This window comes from Phaseolus vulgaris, chromosome 10 (assembly GCF_051622355.1).
Source record: "Phaseolus vulgaris cultivar YP4 chromosome 10, ASM5162235v1, whole genome shotgun sequence".
Taxonomy (NCBI): Eukaryota; Viridiplantae; Streptophyta; class Magnoliopsida; order Fabales; family Fabaceae; genus Phaseolus; species Phaseolus vulgaris.
This window is the reverse complement of record NC_143507.1, coordinates 23,623,244-23,644,226: the sequence shown is the minus strand read 5'-3', so window position 1 is coordinate 23,644,226 and position 20,983 is coordinate 23,623,244. Positions and strand designations below refer to the sequence as shown.

General features: G+C 35.0%; 1 protein-coding gene, 1 long non-coding RNA gene and 1 pseudogene across 3 annotated transcripts; 2 read left to right on the top strand and 1 right to left on the bottom strand.

Moving 5' to 3' along the window:
• Positions 1–5,358: 5,358 nt before the first annotated feature.
• Positions 5,359–10,038, top strand: LOC137816528 (uncharacterized; annotated as a pseudogene).
• A 1,100-nt stretch (positions 10,039–11,138) lies between these two features.
• On the top strand, positions 11,139–13,278 carry LOC137816537 (uncharacterized). Its single transcript, XM_090296101.1, has 4 exons — positions 11,139–11,303; positions 11,383–11,475; positions 12,747–13,106; positions 13,204–13,278. Exons 1-4 carry the CDS (start codon positions 11,139–11,141, stop codon positions 13,276–13,278), a joined length of 693 nt encoding a protein of 230 aa, XP_090152227.1.
• A 4,424-nt stretch (positions 13,279–17,702) lies between these two features.
• LOC137818978 (uncharacterized) lies at positions 17,703–19,817 on the bottom strand. Of its 2 annotated transcripts, none has more exons than XR_016516182.1 (2): positions 18,347–19,817; positions 17,703–18,270 (listed from the first exon to the last, which is right to left on the bottom strand). It is a non-coding gene; the product is annotated as an uncharacterized LOC137818978 (long non-coding RNA). The 2 variants fall into 2 exon arrangements; XR_011082209.2 differs by having other exon boundaries at positions 18,387–19,817.
• Positions 19,818–20,983: the final 1,166 nt, after the last annotated feature.

Here is a 20,983-nt window from a genome sequence, read left to right as displayed (position 1 = left end):
TTCTTTGACAGTCAAACAGCTTGGTCCCTACACTAATAAGGCTTAGCAATTGAAGCTGGGCTATTACCTGGGTAACCATAGAGGATATAAGCATCTCTATAAACACTCCTAAGCAACAACATATACCAAACAACTCCCCCAACATCCTTCGATTTACGCTTCCTGCTCTTCTACACTTCCTCCGCTTATAACTCCCTATTATACCAGAGTTAGATTTGAGCACAACACCCTGTGACGTTAAGTCAGATATGCCAGAAAATCCTTCCACTTCTGCAGGGTCCCTTGGACACACCTACAAACAACCATTTACTTATAGCTTCTAATCCTTCCACTTTTGACTGTAAAGTTGTCAACAGTAACCATGTTTGATATTTTTTGAATGCTTGACGTTTGGACTTGAGTTGGTCCATAGATAAATTTTAATATGTATTAAGTACGACATCAAATGCAGTACGAGGAGGATGAACTGCATTGTTTTTCGAAAACTTTTACTACCTACTACGTACACACAAGTCAAAAGTCGAATAAATGCGTATTAAGAAAACGTAAGGCTCCAATATACTGGTATTGATTTTCTTGGGACTAGAAGATTCAATTCAAACATATTTAGAACAGTCTCAACCCACCTACTATGAATATTTACAAAAGATTTATTTACCAAATATATTTGGTCAGAAAACGTGTAGGGTGATTACGACAGCCATATCATAAGGAAATTTGAGAATGTAAAACCCTCTTAAGAAACATTTTTTTTTATCAGCTCTTAAGAAACATTTTAAGAATGCAAGTAATTTAAGTTAAATTTTCGATTGAAATATGGTATCATTAATGAGCGTAGTTTCACTTAGCTTTTAGCTTTTTTGAATGTGAAGCAAAATCAGGTGTGGAAAGGTTTATGGACGGCTGTTGTAAGAGGTATATGGAGCATCGAAGCGCGGTTATTTTTAAGCGAAGGTTCCAGATGTGGAAGAAATCCTTTCACACAGCGCAACTTAGATCATGTTTAGATGAAACATAGGGCTGGATCCTTCTACTATTCTTTCTTTGGCATTTGAATCTTGTCCATTGCTTGAAAAGCTATGCCTAGTGCGGGAAGGGGTTCTTGGAGAATGTTGGTGGTTTCGAAGGCAGTTTCGAAAGTGAAGGTAGAGAACATGGAAGCAGAAGTTAAAGTGAAGCTGGTGCCAAGGCCTAATTATTTAGGTTTTTTTGTGTTCTGGTTGAGGCCAGGATAGTGGTTCTGGTTTTTATGAAACGCTTTAGCTTTGGTTATTGGCAGATTATATGACTATAGGTGTAGGAGCATTGCTGTTGTGATGTTAGGCAGCAAGTATATTATATAAACAGAGGAGGGTCGTAGAAGATTTAGAGTTGTAGAAGCTGCAGGGGAAAATTGGCCTGGTGTGGAACCTGATGTTTAATGGAGGGCAGGATCTGTTTTTAGCAGTTTTTAGCACAGATTGATAAGAAGGTCAGGTGTGGTTGCTGGTATAGTGAGGGAGCTGGTTTGGTGTGGGAGCTGGCAAAGGAAGCTGGATGCTGATCAAATCTCTATGTTATAGAGCAGTAAGTTATCCTATGCAGGGGATTGTACTGGTTCTATGAAGACCAACCTGACTTTTTTTTTTGGATGATGTTTATGCAAAGTTCATGCAGGTTTGTTACATAATTTAGTAGGTATTTGTGTCAGCTAAAGGTGCAACCAAAGCAGGTTTAGTGGTAGTTCGCTTGTGTTAGCCCATGCTGCTAAGCTCCGATTTCTGATTTAGAGTTGAGTTTGTGTTTATAAGAAGCTATTGCAGTGTGATGGTGAACAGCCAGAGCACTTCTTTTTGTCAAAAGACCAAAGTTGTCTCCCCTTTCAATCCGTGAAGAGGAAGTGAAAAATGTTGGTTCTTATTGAAATGCTCTAGTTGGAAGCAGGTTGTAAAGTTGGAATGGTGCTGCAGGCAAGTCACATGGTGGTGATGAAGATGAAAACCACCCCTGATCAAGCAGGAAGATCAAGCAGGAAGCTATTGTGCCTCTACCGTGAGTTTTTGGTCAAGGAATGAAAGTGCAAGTGATCAGTTGATGTCAAAGCAGGGTCTGATGTAGGTGCTGGAGGGGTAGCAATTTTGAAGTGTCTTTTGGTATGCGTTGGTGTTGAGAGAGCATATTTGTGAATAGAGAATATAAATTTTATTTCACGGTTACTAAGAATACAATTTTTCTAACTAGTTTTACAATAGATTTTTCAAATTCTACATTCTCTCATAAAACTTATATTATAATTTACAGTATAAATAACATTCAAAAGTATAATTAAAGATAATAATTATTAACTATTCAAATGCTAAAATAAAACTGATGACGACTTTGAGTTTAATGCTAACAGTGTAAGATTGTACAAGCGTTGAATGTAAAAGGCTCCCCAACTTTTATGTGAGATCAATTATATGGGGTTGACCAAAATACAAGGAGAGTTGTCCACCTTTAACTTTTAAGTTGTTAATAGTGTTAGTTAAGTGATTAAGAGACGGAAAGGATGAAGGTTTTTCTTTATAAGAGTTGGAACACTCTAAAGTGTTCCATTTTAAAGATAAAAAAAATTAATGAAGGTATGTTTAATACTTCCTCCAAACACAAATATAGCAAATTGAGTTTTAATACCACACGGAAAAAAAGTTTTAATTACTCAAATTTAGTATGTATACTGTAATTCTAAAATAATTAAAGTTTTAAAACAACATTGAAAAAGTAAACCAGAGTTTACTTGCATTTCCATTTCCTAATTTCATGTGTTTGTTTTTACTTTTAATTACGGTACTTTTACCTTGTTTATACTTTATTATTTTGAAAGATTTGTGTGATAGAAAAAAAAACAAAAAAAAATGTTTTTATGTTTTCTTTACAAACTTTTAAAATAATTAAAATAGAGAAAATAATAAGTTTGTTCATATATATAAAGTTGTTAATTAAATATATATCGATATATATTAAGTTGTTAGAATAGAATATATGTGAATATATGCACAAAGTTGTTAGTTAAATATATGCATAAAGTTTTTTATTGAATATATGAAGTTGTTAAATAAGTAGAGAGCACCCGAGAATAAAGATGCACAAGATTCTCTTCTGTTGTTAGCATCGTGAGTAAAGGTGCATGTGGACAAAATATTTTCCTATTGTTAGTGTTGAACAAAGTTTTGATGTCTCCAAATCTCTATGGATTGCTTGAAGGCTGGATGTAGCTTGTGTGTGTGTTCTGAGTAGTTTGAATTGTAAATCCACTCTTAGTTAGGATTCAAAGTTGGTTTAAATCAAATCCTTTTGAAAAAAGAGTCACTACAAAAAAACGTGTATAATGCGGCGGTTTTAATATGGGGGTTATTAATAACCGCCACAATCTGCCGTATAATACGACATTTTAGTAACCGCCACAATGATCCTTTAGAATATGGCATTTTTAACCGCCATAATTATCCTTCAAAATAAAATTCCCACGTTTGCTTTCCCTTCTATACCATTCCTCTTTATTTTCATTTAAAAAAAATAAAAAATTTGTTAAAAATTAATTTTGTTTTTGAAACCGTGCCTCCCACTCTTTGGACCAGCCTTGTCTCCCACTTTGGAAACCAACTTCTTCCCCCTCGTGTCTTCATGAAACCAGCAGCATTTTCTCTTCCCCTTCTTTGGAAACCAACGTTGTCTCCCACTTTGGAAACCAACGTCTTCTAGTGTCTTCATGAAACCAGCAGCGTTTTCTCTTCCCCTTCTCCGCTAACGCAACCTTCACGACCCACGAAACCCTCAGGCGACCTTCACGAAACCCTCTGTCCGCCATTGCCGCTCCGCTCAAGGTTGTTCCTCTGACCTTCAAGAAACCCTGATTCCGCCATTGCCGCCTTCGCGCTAGGTTTTTCAGGTTTGTGCTCACGAAACCCTAAACCTCTGTCTTGGGAGTGTATTGTTTGAAATTGTTATAGGTTAAAATCGTTAACAGGTAAAATCACACTATACTTCTCTCTTTGCACTTGCACACCATGTATATGTGAAAAGTGGTTAGCAGATTTGGGATTCGTTGGTGGAAGGAATGCTCATTATCTCTCAATGAGATCTTTTTCTTCTTTAGAAACCAATAACTTCGTTGGTTTGGATTTTGTGGTTTTGTTCAGCACAATGATCTCTTAATTCACTTTGAGAGTTTCCATATCACTCATTTGAGAGTTAAACAGAGCAGGTGCTGGCTCAAGGTGCTGCTCCAAGGGTGATCGGGTTTGCTAGGTGGCTTCCAGGTAACTCTGATGCCAGACTTGGAGCTAAAAGCCGATTGAAGGTGTAAAAGGGAGGTTTGAAGCTGCTTGATGCTAGACAAAGAATGCTGGTGTGGTTTGTGCAGGTCAAGGTAGAGTGGCGGTAGCAGCATTTGCAAGAAGCTTTAATTATGAGGTTTTGTGTGTGGAGCAGAGCAAGTGGTATGCACGATCACCTTGGGAGCTACATGGAGAAAGAATCTTGAATTTGGCTGCAGAAATTCTGTTTTAATCATTCAATTTGTTGGTGTGTATACGTTGGAATGTAGAAGTACACAAATCAAATTGTGGTCTGTTGCCTGAATGTAGAATATAGAAGAATGGAAACAGAATGGAAGTATGGTTGAAAGAATGCTAGCAAGGGTGTAGGGCGTTTGTGTTGGGTATGCAGATGAAATAAGGAATGGAACACTGTTAATGAACCCTGCAAGTGGCTATGTAAGGTATATTGGATGTCAACAACCGTTGTTGGTTCATGCTGGGTCATGGAAGATGAAGAATGTCAAGTCACTACATATCAGTAAACTAGCGTGTGGAAGGGAGGTTTAACTTTGGATTCAAATTCTTAGACGCTGCCACAATCATTTTTATTATACTTGGTTTTATTGCACAAGTGACATAATGAGTGCTGAATTGTGGTATTGAGGGGACCTTAAACAATAGTTTCTTTAGACCATATGTGTAGGATTTTGGGTTGGTAATGATCGGGGTAAAAGGAAGAGGCCCGTAATATTCCTGTGGAAGAATCAATCAGTTTTATGATTTGATAAAAGTATATGCCCATCAAATGCTCCATCAAATAAATTTATGAATAAATTAGATGTAAACAACGTGGAAGCAATGACTTTTTTTCTGTGCATGTGATAAGTTGCTTCACGAGAATTTGCTTAAACAGTGACAGTGATCCATTGGTTTTTTTGTGTTGGGTTTGGTCCCAAAGCAGTATAGGAACATGAAGGGAACATGAATCTGAGTTATGGATTATTGATTGGATCCTTTAAGATAGAATTTGGGTGAAGAAAAGCTAAGAAAGTGAGAAAATAGGACAAATGAGAAGCCATGCATGGTCCTAACTAAGTGGCTTGCTTTCCACGATGAAAAGCTAAGAAAGTGGGAAAATAGGACAAATGAGAAGCCATGCATGGTCCTAACTAAGTGGCTTGCTTTCCACGATGCTGCAGCGTAATTGGGATTGGAGCTTCAAATTTGGTCATTAGATAAGATGAATAAACAACATTGAACAAAAAAACATTTACATTAGAAAAAGTATTTTATTTGGATCAATTGACACCATTGAACTCTATAAAATGAATTATCTCAACTTGTTCTTGTATGTCTGCATTGTTTAAAAATTAGATCTTAAAGGTTATTTTTATGTATTTTCCAATGTGTAACGTGTTTTTTTTTTGTTTTCTTGCAGGTCTATTTTATTTCTTACACCATACTGTTCCAGGATAATATTGCAAATTCAGGTTCAACCCCAGGAATTTATTACAGGTTTAGCCATTTATTTTTATTCTACTTAAGCATGAGTCGGTTTTAGCCATTTGCAAGATACTCTTATTGTAGTTTTATTGTTTTTGAGCTTGTGTAACCACATTTGTATGTGGCTAACCTTAGATCTTGTGAAACCTTGAATAACTGGTTGTTAAATTTTGACTGTTAAAAATGGCCTTTATATGAATGGTTAACTACAAAAAGCAAGGGTTCATGTCTTACTTCAACTTTTATTATATATTAGCCTTTACAGACTTAGTTTCATTAATTTGAAGATGACCTGCACGTACTTAAATTTTGATTGCATTGTGTTAGCTTATAGAATGATAATGGTTATTTATAATGGTTATTTGATAATGGTTATTTATAGAATGATTAAGAAATTAATAGAGACAACAATTGATCCAAACCAACTTGCAAATTGGTTTGGATCTAACTTTATATTCAACCATCCAAATCTGTTTTGAAGCGTATAGATTGGTTGTATAATTAAAATTTTGTTTGTGTGACCCATAAAATTTACCAAAAGCTAGTTTGGTAAATGTAGGTTCTGATTAACTATTTTATGTAGTTAACACATTTATGTAAGTAATTTTTTGTTATGGTGTTTTGTTTTGTAGTCATGCCAATTGATAAGAGTTGGATTTCTAAACCACGAAACACCATTGAATATGCAAATGGTTTGAATGAATTTTTGGAATTTGCATTTGGACATGCTAATGGTCTTGTCATAAAGTGTCCGTGTTCAAAGTGTGGTTTCAATAAGTGGCAAACAAGGGATGTAGTTCAAGAACACTTAACATGTAGCACTTTTGCTCAAAACTACCAAACTTGGTATATGCACGGTGAAGGACTAAGTGGAAATGAGTCTGTGGTTGTTCCAAGTGCGCATGTCATTGAAGATGTCATAGAATCTCATAATCCAATGGAAGTCATGTTGAACGATGCATTTGGGTTTGTGGGGCACCACGATGATCACATTGATGAGGGTACTCAAGATGATGGTGTACAAGATGATATGTTGCATGGTGAAGGAAATACAAACTTTGATGCGTTGTTGAAGGACAATAATGAACCACTATATGAAGGTTGTACCAAGTATTCAAAGTTATCATTCATGTTGAAGTTGTATCATATAAAATGCATGTGTATAATGAGTGATAAAGCAATGACCATGATTCTAAACTTGCTAAAGGACGCATTTGAACATGCTAAGTTTCCTAACTCATTTTATGAGGCCAAGAATGTGATTAACAAACTTGGTCTTAATTATGTCAAAATACCAGCTTGTCCAAAAGATTGCATGCTATATTGGGGTGAAGAGAATGAAAGCTTAGAAGAATGTAAACGGTGCAAAACGTCTAAGTGGAAAGATAAAGATAAGAAACAATATGCAAAGATCTTGCGTTACTTTCCATTGAAGTCAAGATTGCAATGATTGTTTATGAGTTCTAAGACAACTGAATCTATGACATGGCATGCATAAGAGGATAACCAGGATGGGTTGATGAGGCATCCTAGAGATTCCGAGGCTTGGAAAGCATTTGATGTATTACATCCAGAATTTGCAAATGATCCTCAAAATGTACGACTGGGCTTAGCTAGTGATGGCTTCAACCCTTTCGGAACCATGAGTACAAGCTATAGTATATGGCCAGTAGTCCTCATCCCATACAATCGTCCTCCTTGGGAGTGTATGAAGCAAACCTTTTTTATCCTATCCATGATAATTCCTGGAAAACAAATGACAGGAAACGACATTGATGTATACTTACAACCACTCATAAAAGAACTAAAGGAGCTCTGGTTCGATGGAGTGCAAACTTTTGATTATTCGAAAAAAGAAATGTTTACATTGCGAGCGGCTTTGTTGTGGACAATTAGTGACTTCCCTGGCCTAGGCAATTTATCTGGATGGAACACGCACACTGGTCTTGCTTGCCCAACTTGTAACTTTGACATTGAGTCTTCTTTGTTGTATAGGGGCAAATACAGCTTTATGGGACACCGTCGACTTTTACATAAAGAACATAGATTCAGATTGAGTCGTTCTCTTTTTGACGGAAGAACTGAACTAAGGGAAGCACCAGAACATTTGTCAGGGTCAGACATATTTAAACAAGTTGAGGGTATCAATGTTACATTTGGAAAACCATTAGAACCTACGGATACAAGTAAAAGGGGTCGGGAAAAGAATGTTCTTGAAGTTGTTGGAGCAGAACAATGGAAAAAGAGAAGTATATTTTTTGATCTTCCTTATTGGGAGACGAACTTGTTACACCATTGTCTATATGTCATGCATATTGAAAAAAATGTTTGTGACAATGTTTTGTATACATTACTCAATGATCCTAAGAAATCAAAAGATAATTTAAAAGCCCGAAAGGTACTTAAAGAAATGGGTATAAGGAAGGAACTTTGGCCAGATGAAAGAGGAAGATTTCGGCCAAGTGTGTTTTCATTGTCAAAACCAAAGAAAAAAACGTTTTTACAAACACTGAAAGATGTGAAAATGCCAGATGGATACTCAAGTAATATTTCAAGGTGTATTGATTTGAAAGCTGGAAAGATTTTTGGCCTCAAGAGTCATGATTGTCATATTCTTATGGAACATTTACTACCCATTGCCATACGTAATGTTTTACCAAACAATGTGACTGCAGTGATAGTAGAACTATGTTCATTTTTTCGACAATTATGTGGCAAAAGTTTAAGTCAAACCGAACTTGATAAACTTCAGTCCCGCATCATTAAAACTCTTTGCCACATGGAAATGTTGTTCCCTCCTACCTTTTTTACAGTTATGGTGCACTTAACTTGTCACTTAGTTGGTGAGGCCAAACTTGGAGGCCCAGTTAATTATCGTTGGATGTATCCCATAGAAAGGTAAATGTTTTTGGCACACATAGATTTTGAAGTTTTTTTAAGCTTCATATTTGATTATCCTAATTGAAAAATTATTTTATAGGTATTTGGGACATTTAAAATCATATGTTCGAAACAAGGCACAACCTGAAGGTTCCATTGCCGAAGGATACCTAGCTGAAGAGGTTCTGACCTTTATCTCTGAATATATGGAAGGGGTTGAGACAAGAAGTAACAGGCCTTCACGTGTGGATGATTCTTGTAATACAAATATGCCACAATTGAGTACCATTTTCCCACCAATAGGTATAGTAGTAAGTGCCTCTTCAACTTTTGAGTTGTCAACCATGCAAAGAACTCAAGCACATCGATATGTGTTATTTAATTGTCCTGAAGTTACCCCTTTCATTCAGTGAGTGTTAACACAACTATAAATTTAATTATATTCAAAATGTGTCCTTAATGGAATCATTAGTAACACATTGGTTATGATTATTTTCTTAGGGAATTTAAAAGTCATTTGCGAAGGAGGTCTAGAGGGAGAAGAATTTCAAATATAGAGATAGAAAGGATTGTTAATAAGGATTTCATGAATTAGTTTCCTCAAAGGGTACGTAGAAACTGTTTTTATAATTGTTTTATTAAAGTTTGTAACATATGTTCACACATTCAATCCTTATTTTTGTAGATTAATAACCCAAACATTTCAAGTACAGTGTCAAATGATCTTAAGTATCTATCTCAAGGTCCGACTCCACATGCTAGAAGATTTTCTGCCTTCAATGTAAATGGATTCAAGTTTAGGACCGAAAGTCGAGAACATGGGTTAAAAACCCAAAACAGTGGAGTTTACTTAACTTCATCAACATCATGTGTTGCAAGTATGGCTGATCAAAACATTAGGGAAGCGGATTTGGCATACTATGGAAAATTAGAAGATATAATTGAGCTTAATTACTATGGTCGTTTTAAAGTGACATTGTTCAAATGTAAATGGGCTGACACCACAAGAGATAGGGGGCTTAGAAAGGATCCGTGGGGTTTTAATTCTATTAATTTTTCAAGATTAATTCACATGGGAGATCGTGAGGAGCATGATCCATATATTGAAGCTTCACAAGATGAAATGGTATATTATGTTAATGATGAAGTTAACAAGGATTGGAAAATTGTCGTCCACTTGAAACCACGGGACTTGTATGATATGGGAGAAGGAGATAATGAAGTTTGTGAACTGGAACCATGTCCACAACAAGATTTAAACCATTTTTTCAGCGAGTCTGAACATTTGCCATTGTTTAGGGATGATGAAGATGATGAATTATTAAACGAGGACAACAATGATCACGAACTTCATGAAAATGACTCAATGTCAGAGTAATAATAAGCTTGGTCTGTTAATAAAACTGCACATGTATGGTTATTGTTAGTTGCACATCTATTTGATTATGTACTTTGATATGCATTGTTATATCTTGTTTTTGTATTTTATTCTTTCCTTTTTATGTGCAGATATGCCTAAGCCTAAGAGGATTAAGAACTTGCTTAAGGCAATTGGTGGACATAGTTCAGACACATCTGTGAGGAACTATGTTCAACCTAATGACACGCCTCAAACTACACGTCAACAAATAACTAAATCTGGTCAACCACATATTGGATCTCCATTACCACAAGCATCTGGACATACACCACCACAAATCTCAAAATCTGCACAACCACGAGATTTACAACCTACTTTTGAATCAGCAGCACTACCACAAACTGAGTCTACTCAACCACCAATCTCACAATCTGCACAACCTGAAGGCACATCTGAGTCTGCACAACCACACACATATAAGTCTGCACTACCACATACATCTGAGTCTACACTGCCACATACATCCGAGTCTACAGAACCACATACCCCTCAATCTGCACAATCGCATACATTAGAATCTGAAGCAGAAAGGGTGGCACCAAAAAAAGGCAGACATTCAAACCACTATTGGTTTGTTGATACTATAGGTAAAGATATGTTAATTTTGTTGCTGTGTTTTTCTTTTTCATTTAATTACTTTCATTGCAGATACCTTAATGTATTATACTTTATAGATGAGCATGGAGTTACTCAGAAAATGAAGCTCAAGGTTAGGGATGCTCATAATTTGCCCACTGGAATACGTGTGGTTGTCAACTATGATGACAACTTTCAACCCATTTGAGAAGCATGTGGTTTGCTTGCTGGAGTTTGTGGACAGCTAGCAGCAAATCATATATTGTTGCCTATAAGTTTTGAAAGTTGGTCATCTGTGCCTGATACTTACAAGGATACTATATGGGAGAGTGCACTGAAGGTAATTGACCCTACATTCAATAAAACATTAAATATGTACATTCTTATTTCAGTTTTTGAATATATATGTGGACTAACTATTGTATTATTTGAAGAGTCGTTTTTGTTTCAAGGTAAATGAAGATCTCGCTAAGAGAGATGTTATGTTCAAAATTGGCAAATTGTGGAGGGAGTATAGATGCAAGCTCTGGAATGAATTCTATGACCCAGTGTTAAGCAGAAATGACTTGATAAAGAATGTTCCAGATGGTCTTAACATGGAGCAGTGGGCTATATTTGTGGATTATCGTCTCAAGCCTTCCATAGTGGTACATACTTTTCATTTCATATATTTCTCACTCAACTTGATTTTAAATTTGCAAAAACTGATTTCATTTTATTGTGTAGAAGCTGTGTAACAGTAATAGAGAGATAAGAAAGAAACAAACTATTCCTCACACTGGTGGAGCTATGGCATTGTCAAGAAGGAGGGAAAATCTGGTATATTTACTTATATGTAGCTTTGTCAATTTGGCATATATTTTGATTTATAATATATTATGTATTTTTGTAATTATATTATCCTTTTTGGAATGTATAGAAAATTGAGACTGGTAGGAACATTGGCCGAGCTGAGATGTGGAAGATCACACACAAGAGGAAGAATGGCACGTATGTTAATGATGAAGCTATGGAGATTGGGGTAACTTCTAATTATATCAGTTTTGAACCTCTCATTTTCTTCTTTATGTTGAACAGAGTAATTGTTTTTTGTATATACTGTTTTTGAGACATACTATTTTGGATTTGGATACTGATTTGGATATTGTTTTGGACTATTTTGGACTATTTTAGATACTGTCTTAGACTGTTTTGGGTTATTTTGGACACTGTCTTGGACTGTTTTAGGAACATATTGTCTCTACCATGGGTATATATTGTTTTGGACTGTTTTGGATTGTTTTGGACTGTTTTGGATTGTTTTGGGCTATTTTGGATACTGTCTTGAACTGTTTTGGACATTGTTTTGGGAACATATTGTGTCTGCCATGAGTATATACTATTTTGGACTGTTTTGGGCTATTTTGGATACTGTCTTCAATTGTTTTCGATTGTTTTGGGAACACTTTGTCTCTACCATGGGTATATATTGTTTTGGGAACACTTTGTCTCTACCATGGGTATATATTGTTTTGGACTGTTTTGAATTGTTTTGGGCTATTTTGGATACTGTCTTGAACTGTTTTGGATTGTTTTGGGAACATATTGTCTCTATCATGGATATATATTGTTTTGGACTGTTTTGGGCTATTTTGGATACTGTCTTGAATTGTTTTCGATTGTTTTGGGAACACTTTGTCTCTACCATGAGTATATATTGTTTTGGACTGTTTTGAATTGTTTTGGGCTATTTTGGATACTGTCTTGAACTGTTTTGGATTGTTTTGGGAACATATTGTCTCTATCATGGGTATATATTGTTTTGGACTATTTTGGATTGTTTTGGGCTATTTTGGATACTTCCTTGGACTGTTTTGGACACTGTTTTGTGAACATATTGTCTCTACCATGGGTATATATTGTTTTGGGCTATTTTGGATATTGTCTTGGACTGTTTTAGACTGTTTTGGGAACATATTGTCTCTACCATGGGTATATATTGTTTTGGACTGTTTTGGATTGTTTTGGGCTATTTTGGATACTGTCTTGGATTGTTTTGGACTGTTTTGGGAAGACGAACATTAAAGTTGGTTGCTTCCATTTTTATGTAGGATAAAATTGATGAGTTAATGCTGGAAAATCCAGAAACTGCATCACATATATCTCCAAATGATCCTGTTGGTGTCATTTTTGGAAAGGAGCATCCAGGGAGGGTCAGAGGACTTTCATATGGAGCTTGTCCTACCCTTGCTTTCAGGAAATCCACAACAAGGGTAAGCAATATGAATAATGGTTCCTCTAGTGGTGGGTCTTCAACAAATGTTGAAGAAAAGGTAGAAAAGATGGCAACTGAACTTGCAGTTGTAAGGAGCCAAATGCATACTATGCTAGCCTACATTGCTTCTAGACCAGACGTGTTGGAACATTTTGCTGCAATGGCAACAAATTTGGTACAAACATCTATTAATGAGGTATGAATTACTATACTTAAAATTTTATTATAATATTGTTTTCATTTATTTTTTAAAAATTGTCAATTAATTTTAAACATATTTTAACTTATTCCAGGCACCGGATGTTGCTAGTGGTGCTCAATCACCAAACCAGAATATAAGATCAAGTGGAGGGAGTAAGACAAATTAGGATTGAGAATTTACTTGTAATATGTTTAGAAAATGAAACAATTTACATATTGACAATTTAATTTACTTGTTGTTTGGATTAGTTTGACATTATCAACTTTGTTATTTCAATGAATGAATGAACTCATCTTTTGATTATTATATTTCTCAATTTTAATTATATTATGAAATTAGTTTATGTTATAACTTAATTATATATATATTATGAAACATAATATCAAATTAATTAATATTATAAAATCAAATTATAAAATAGAATTAAATAAATTATTATAAATATTAAAAACAAAATTAAAGTTTAATTATAATATCAAATTAAATAATATTATGAAATCAAATTATAAAATAGAATTAAATAAATTATTATAAATATTAAAAATAAAATTAAATATTTAATATTCGAATTATGACAGTTATAAAGTGTATTATAAATGTCATACTATACTGTATTAAGTGGCGGTTAAAACTGCCACTATTTACGTAAGAATTGGTTTACCCAGTTTTAAAATTATGACATTTATAACTGACGCCAATTGCACGCTTAAAACCGCCACATTATACAATGCATACTATGGCGTCTGCTACAACGGTTCTCATTTGACCGCCACATTAAACTTTGTGGCGGCAAGAATTCTGGCGTTACGCAATACCGCCACAGACGTATAATGCGGCGGTTAAAAACGCCAGTTTTTACGAAAATAACCGCCGCATTATACACGTTTTTTTGTAGTGAGTGTTTTACAAAGAAGTTGAAAAACAACAAGTTGTTTTATCGTTTCATTTGGTTATTTGACACTTAGTGTTTTTGAAACAAGTTTGACAAAGCTTAAATTGGTTGACTTTGCTGTCATGCCAATTCAATCGATTGTTTTTTGAAAACTCTTAACAAAATCTATTAAGTTTAGTAAATATGTTTTAATTGATTCAAAACTTTTTTGGCCCCTTCATTAAATGCTTTTAACTGCCTTTTGGAGTTTAAATGGGTTGTTTAACGCTCCTGGTAGCAAGAATCAGAGATTAATATTTTGAAAACAGTTTTCTCCAAGATTTACATCAGGTTTTGTTTGAACTTGCTAAGAGTGGAATAAGACTGTTGTGTAATATTTTGTGATTCAATCTGTATCAGGTGTGATCTTTCCTTATTCTCTCTTGATCTATATTTCTGTAAAGAATTGTGTTTCACAGAGTCAGGGGGTGTTTTGATTTGTGGTGTGTTGTAGTGCCCAAGGAAATGTGTGTTCTTGAGGGGTTCAAGATCAGTTCTTTGGTGTGTGTGTGTGTGTGATTGTAATCTGTGGTTGATTACATAGTGGAATACCAGTGGTTTCTGGGGACTGGATGTAGCTCTTGGTGTAAGAGTGGACCAGTATAAATCTGTTTGTGTAATTCTCTCTTTCCCTAATTTCAATTATATCTGTTTTGAGTTGTTTTTATAAACTGCTGATAAAAACAACCGGTTGAATCGCAAAAAAAAAACGGTTGATTTTCTGGAAATCAACTAAAACAGTTTTCTAACTTGAGCATTTTCATTCCTTTGGCTTTGATTCTTCATTGGCTTTCTCCATACCTTCAAAGTTTGCGAAAAACGTTAAAAACAATTCACCCCCTCTTGTGTTTAAGCCTGCAATTTTATTAGTTAGCACCCAAATATGAAAGGTGCATGTGAGCAGGTGGTTTTCTATTATTATTTTATGCTTTCAGTAGAGATTATATTCTCGTGAGTGAAAGTTGTTAGAGGAATAACTATAAAAGGGGCTTGAGACCCCCGGTAAAGGTATGCTGTTTCTGAGTACAAGAGACTGAAACTAATTATTACTTTGTATGCTCTCATTGACTTGATCGTCGGAGTGTGATCAACAGGCAGAGCCTCCTCTATCTCAACAGAGCGTTGTTCCAGTGCACCAAGAAGAGGCAGACTAGAAGTGGAGCTTGCCCATCAATCAACCCAAAGGTTAACCAATGAGAACAGGAAGAATGGAGATGAAATGGAAAAAGGATAATATACAAAGGGAAAGCTAGAACGCACCAGCACTAACCCAACACTAGTGCAGAAAAGGTGAAAAATGACAGTTATTTTAGCATTAACACGACGCTTCTTGGACTGTTGTGTTTCAGCACGTAATTTATTCTCTTCAGGCATAGGTGACGGCTATTTCACCGTCATGTTAATGTCACATATAAACGGTGGTTATTACCATAACCGTCGTTTTACACCTTCCCATCACTTGCATATACAATACGAGAAAAAGGTATAAAACAGTGGTTATGGTAATAACCACCATTTTATATCCTCCCTAGTCTCAGCAAAGATGGTGCCCTAAAACGACGCTTATTACCATAATCTCCGTTTTATACCCTCCTTGAGAGGTATAAAACGGTGGTTATAGTCATAATCGTTGTTTATTATGGGATTTTTTTTAGTTCATTCTGTTTAATGCGTTTTCCCATCTAAATTAATTTGTTCAATTAAAACTCAGTCAGCCAGATACATAAATGCAGAGAATCAAATTATATATATTGATAAAAATATATTACAAACACTAATAACATATTCGTATCTATCTATCTAATTCTTATACTATTGATTAGCTATCCTAGAGTTATAATATGTGGCCCAAGCATGTCTCACATATTCTATAGCTGGCAAAGGCAGTGGGTTCTCGTCCATAAAGAACTGCATTACAAAATAAGATTGACATTAATTAGTAATAAGATACATATATGTTAAAGAATTATAAAGAATAATTTAAATATTATTACTTGCTCTCAATCTGTTTTAATGTCTGCTCTTACAATGGTAATAAAATGGCAATTCCATCCATAACTGCCGTTTTACACCAAGAAGCTTTGGTATAAAACGGTGGTTTCATCCACAACCGTTGTTTACACTCGCTTTAATTTCAAAAATGTCACCGCGTTTTGCTGGACAGCGTTGACGGTAAAATCGTTGTGAATTTAATGTCGTAAATGGGCTTTTTAGCACTAGTGATAGCGACAAATGTTCTTCAATCAGGTTTTTTCTCGCCTTCATTGTTTAAAGATACACATGCTTTAGTACAAAGATGTGACAGTTGCCAAAGAACAGGAAGCATTTCTAGAATACATGTGATGACATTACAAAACATTCAAGAAATTGAAGTTTTTGACTGTTGGGGCATTGATTTTATAGGACCTTTGCCATCTTCCTTTTCAAATTAATATATATTATTGGTAGTTTAGTATGTCTGTAGATGGGTTGAAGCAATTCTAGTGCAAAATGCAGATTCCAAGACAGTCATTAAATTTCTTAAAAGGAATATTTTCTACAGGTTTGGTACTCCTAGAGTATTGATAAGTGATGATGGTTCACATTTTTGTAATACCCGGTTGAAGAAGGTTTTAGAACATTATGGGGTTAGTCATAAGGTGGCTTTAGCCTATCTTCCACAAAAAAATGGGCAAACAGAAGTTTCTAACAGAGAAATAAAAAATAATATTAGAAAAAACAGTGGCCTCATCCAGAAAAGATTGGTCAATCAAGCTTGATGAAGCTTTGTGGGCCTATCGGACTGTATATAAAACTCATACTGCTCTTTCTCCATTTCAGTTGATCTATGGGAAAGCATGCCATCTTCCAATGGAATTAAAATACAAGGCAAATTGGGCATTAAAGACGTTAAGTTTAGATGCTAAGTGATATGAATCATAGTTCATACTTTTCTATTACAAAAGTCTTCTACTTTATTTTATTGTATATGGTGGCTTTGGATGGTACTCCATCAGACTCCCTCCCTTCAAAAGGATTTGTCCTCAGATCCTACTGAGCAAGGCCACCAGAACGGAAAACAAATTGTGCTAGATTCTTCCAGGCTCATGAATCCTCCTAAAAACCCACAAAGAATAAGACTACAACACCAAAATAAGAAAATGGACATATAAAAGATACAAACAAGAAAATGAAGAAAGGAAAAAGGGCGACAATGATAAGATGAACGAAGTACCTGAAAAGTCAGATGAACGAAGTAAATATAAAGGTTTAGACGGTAAAGAAAAAGAAGAAGAAGACGAAGATGGTACCTATTGAAACATATTTTCTTGTTCAATTTTCTTTTTAAGGATAATAGTATATGCACGTACCTCAGCAGGAGAAAGAGGAAACAAAGTATATTTGTGATTATTTTGGGAAAAAGTGATCTTATTTGAAAATCCATCATGAATAGTATTGTTATCAAATTGACAAGGACGTCCAAGAATAACGTGACCAATGTCCATAGAAATAACATCACACAAAATCTGATTGGTATAGTTACCAATTTGAATAGGAACCATCACCCGAGTATTGATGATGATTCCATTATGATGATTAATCCAATCTGGACGATATGGGAGTGGTTAAAGAGAGCTTATGAACTAGTCGTGTACTACAACAATTACAACATGAACCACTCTAAGCAATTACAGAACATATATTGCCAAGAACTAGACAACACGTTGAGAATTACTAAGATCAATAGGATGAGTATGGAGAAGATGTTGTACAATGCAAAGCTCACCCGTATAAGGATGAGATTCTTCATCTAAAGTGGGATTATCTTCATAATAAAAAAAAAAACTGGAGAATGTGTCTGGGGTTTAGTATCTGGTTGATGAACAAGCACAGTTCACTTTTGTGGGCAGTCGAAAGAATAATGTCCCTTCTCAAGACAGGTAAAACATTGAATATTTTTAGACTTAACATCCTTGGAAGATGACGATAAAATAGATTTGTCAAGATGCTTAATGACATCACCATCCTTGGAAAAACGTCTAGATGAACCAACAACATCTTTAGGAAAAGATTTAGAAAATGAAGAGGAATTCTTTCGAAAAGAACTCTTGCGCTGAAGTTAATCTTCCACCCGAATACAAATTTACACAAGATCATGATATGGTAGCAGTTCAACACGATCTCTGATATCAAAATTTAAGCCACTAAGAAAACGAGCAATTGTTAAACGCGGTTCTTCCCGAATACCTGCACGTAAAATAAACAACTCCATCATCTAGCGATACTGATCAACAGATAACTCCTTCTGATCCAACCGATGTACCTGATTGATAATTTCACGATCATAGAAAGAAGAAAGATACCGTTTTCTCAAAGCAGAATGGAGTTCATTCCAATACTTGATGGGGGGATGATGAAGGATAAGAAGATCACGGGAATAATTACTCCACCAATGCATAGCACCATCTTGAAAGCTAAGAGTAGCTAAGACTACCCGACGTTCATGGTCCACATGATGGCAATAAAAAATTTGTTCAACTTTCATCTCCAGTTGAAGTAATAATTTATTCTAGCCGTGCCATAAAAAGAAGGTAAAGAAATTTTGGGCTCCCGAAATGTAGAATGGTGATAATGTGCAGTAAGTTTAGGAGGTTGTTGGTAAAAGTCTTGATTGTGATGATTGCTATATGCGTCAGGACTAGATGGAGGGCTAGGTTGATGAACACTGGCCTTGTGAAGAGAGGAACCCTTGTGGTGGCTGCGAGATCGATATGATTTCTGATCACGTGCAAGAACAAGCTGATGAAGCAGAATTTTAATTTCCTGTAATTGTAAATCATGATTTTGAAGAGTTGTCGTGATATCAATAGGAGAAGATGACTGTCCATGGCCATGCACACGAGAAGGATGAGATGGATCACTCATGATGAAACAGAAACAAACAAAACTCAAAAGAAAAGTTAGATCAACAGAAAAAGAATAAAAAGGAGAAGCAAGCAACCAAAGAAAATTTACCAAAGGAGTTCGCAAGAAAAAGTAACCTTAGAACTAAAAATAGCGTAAGTAAAACGTACCTCTTGACAAAGAGACAATAGTTTTTAAAAAGACCAAACTGTAAATCAAAAGGAAGGAAAAAAATTATGTATGCAAATGGCCCTACCACCCAAAGAAAGGATGAGACTAAATGAACAAAACAACCCCTACTGTACCATAGAGACCTACCAAGATAAGAAAAGAAAAGAAGAGTGAAAGAAGGTAAAGAACCAGAAATGCATCAGCATGCTACATACTTTGGACAAGAAAATTGTCAATAATGCGTATAAGAACTGTATCTGATGTTGAAAAGATAAGAGCAAGTACAAATGCAAAAAAAAAAGACAAATTGCTGAAGACTGCAAAGAAAAACAACAAATAATGAAAATTCCGTTATACAAAAATGGACAAAGATGTGAAACAGCAAATAATGTGTATATGATTTGAAACTTGCGAAATGAAGTAAACTGAATTATCTCTTGGTACCTCGTTATCTTCGCTTGATAAAAAGTCTAAAGAACGATGTAAAACCACTGGAGGATGGCAACACTTCACTTCTTAAGGTACCCTTCAAACACCACCAAAAACCAACACAAGAAAGGAAACCAAGAAATAAAGCAAGAAAAGCTCAAAGGCAACAAAATAGCTAAACCAATGGGAATAACAGAGAAAAAACAGAGGAGAGTCCAACAAAGACAATCAACAAATTAAAGCACTCAAGAAAAGGAAGCACAAGCAAAAGGAACCTAAGAAAACCTAAGAAAAACTCTAAAACAGATTTCAAAAACCAAAATCTAGAAAACAGGCAATGTTTGTTCCAATTTATACAAATTGATTTGCAACACCGTTAATTCTGAAATTTGTATGAGAAAAAATACACTCAAAGATGAAGAAAATGCCACAAATTTGATGCCAAAAACGCAGTAAGCACAGAGAAATAAAAGATACAAAATGCGAACATCATCAACAACAATGAGTGAAATAGGAAAAAAAAAATAGAGGTAACACTAATCACCAACTTGTAAGAATTATGGTAATTTGGAAACAACAAAGTGGAAGCTGAAAATATTATGGTCTATGAGGAACTCAGTGATGGTCAACATGCCACAAATTTGAAGGCAAACAGATAGGCACACAGTGAGAAATAAATCAATCAACACAACCAGAGTGGAAACACAAGATAAACTAGATTTAGAACTAACAGGTGGATTTGTACTATTTATGGTAATTTTTCTATAACGAATTTGAAGCTGAAAATTTAGCCAGTTCAAGGAAACATATCAGATCAGATATGATAATATTTTCAAGTCAAAACACCAAGGGATTTAAGTGCAACAAATTCAACACCGAGAGTCAAACTGGTACTGAACAAAAGACTCACAACAAAACGTTTTGTCTTTTGCAATTTATAACTTTTTTTGTAGAGGAAACTAGGACACGCCTTTTTTTTTATTGAGATATGGTAACATATAAGTGGTGTTTCACAAGAAATTTCAGAAAATTTGGATGCAAACTATTATCAAGATAAATTGCACAAATTCGAGAGCTACTATGAAATTTTGGAAAAAAATACACATGGAACATATAACAACAACATAGAATGAACGATGACATGATTAAGAAAAATGAAACCTGACAAGTGAAATGCAAGGTTTGGAAAACCTAAAAAACACCTAAGATAAGACAAAATAAGATTTAACAAACCAAACAATAAAGAACACACAAGCAGAAAGACGAAAACAACAAGAAGTGATAGCAACTGTGAATAACAGTCACCGTGGACAAGAGAAAGTGTTTGATGAAAGTTCCAAAGAAAAATTAACCATTTAAATTGTTTAGAAGTGAGATTAAACGATGGAACAACCAAAGAAACACAAAATTCACCAATTAAAATGAATAAATAAGCAAGAACAACGCAAAACAGAAA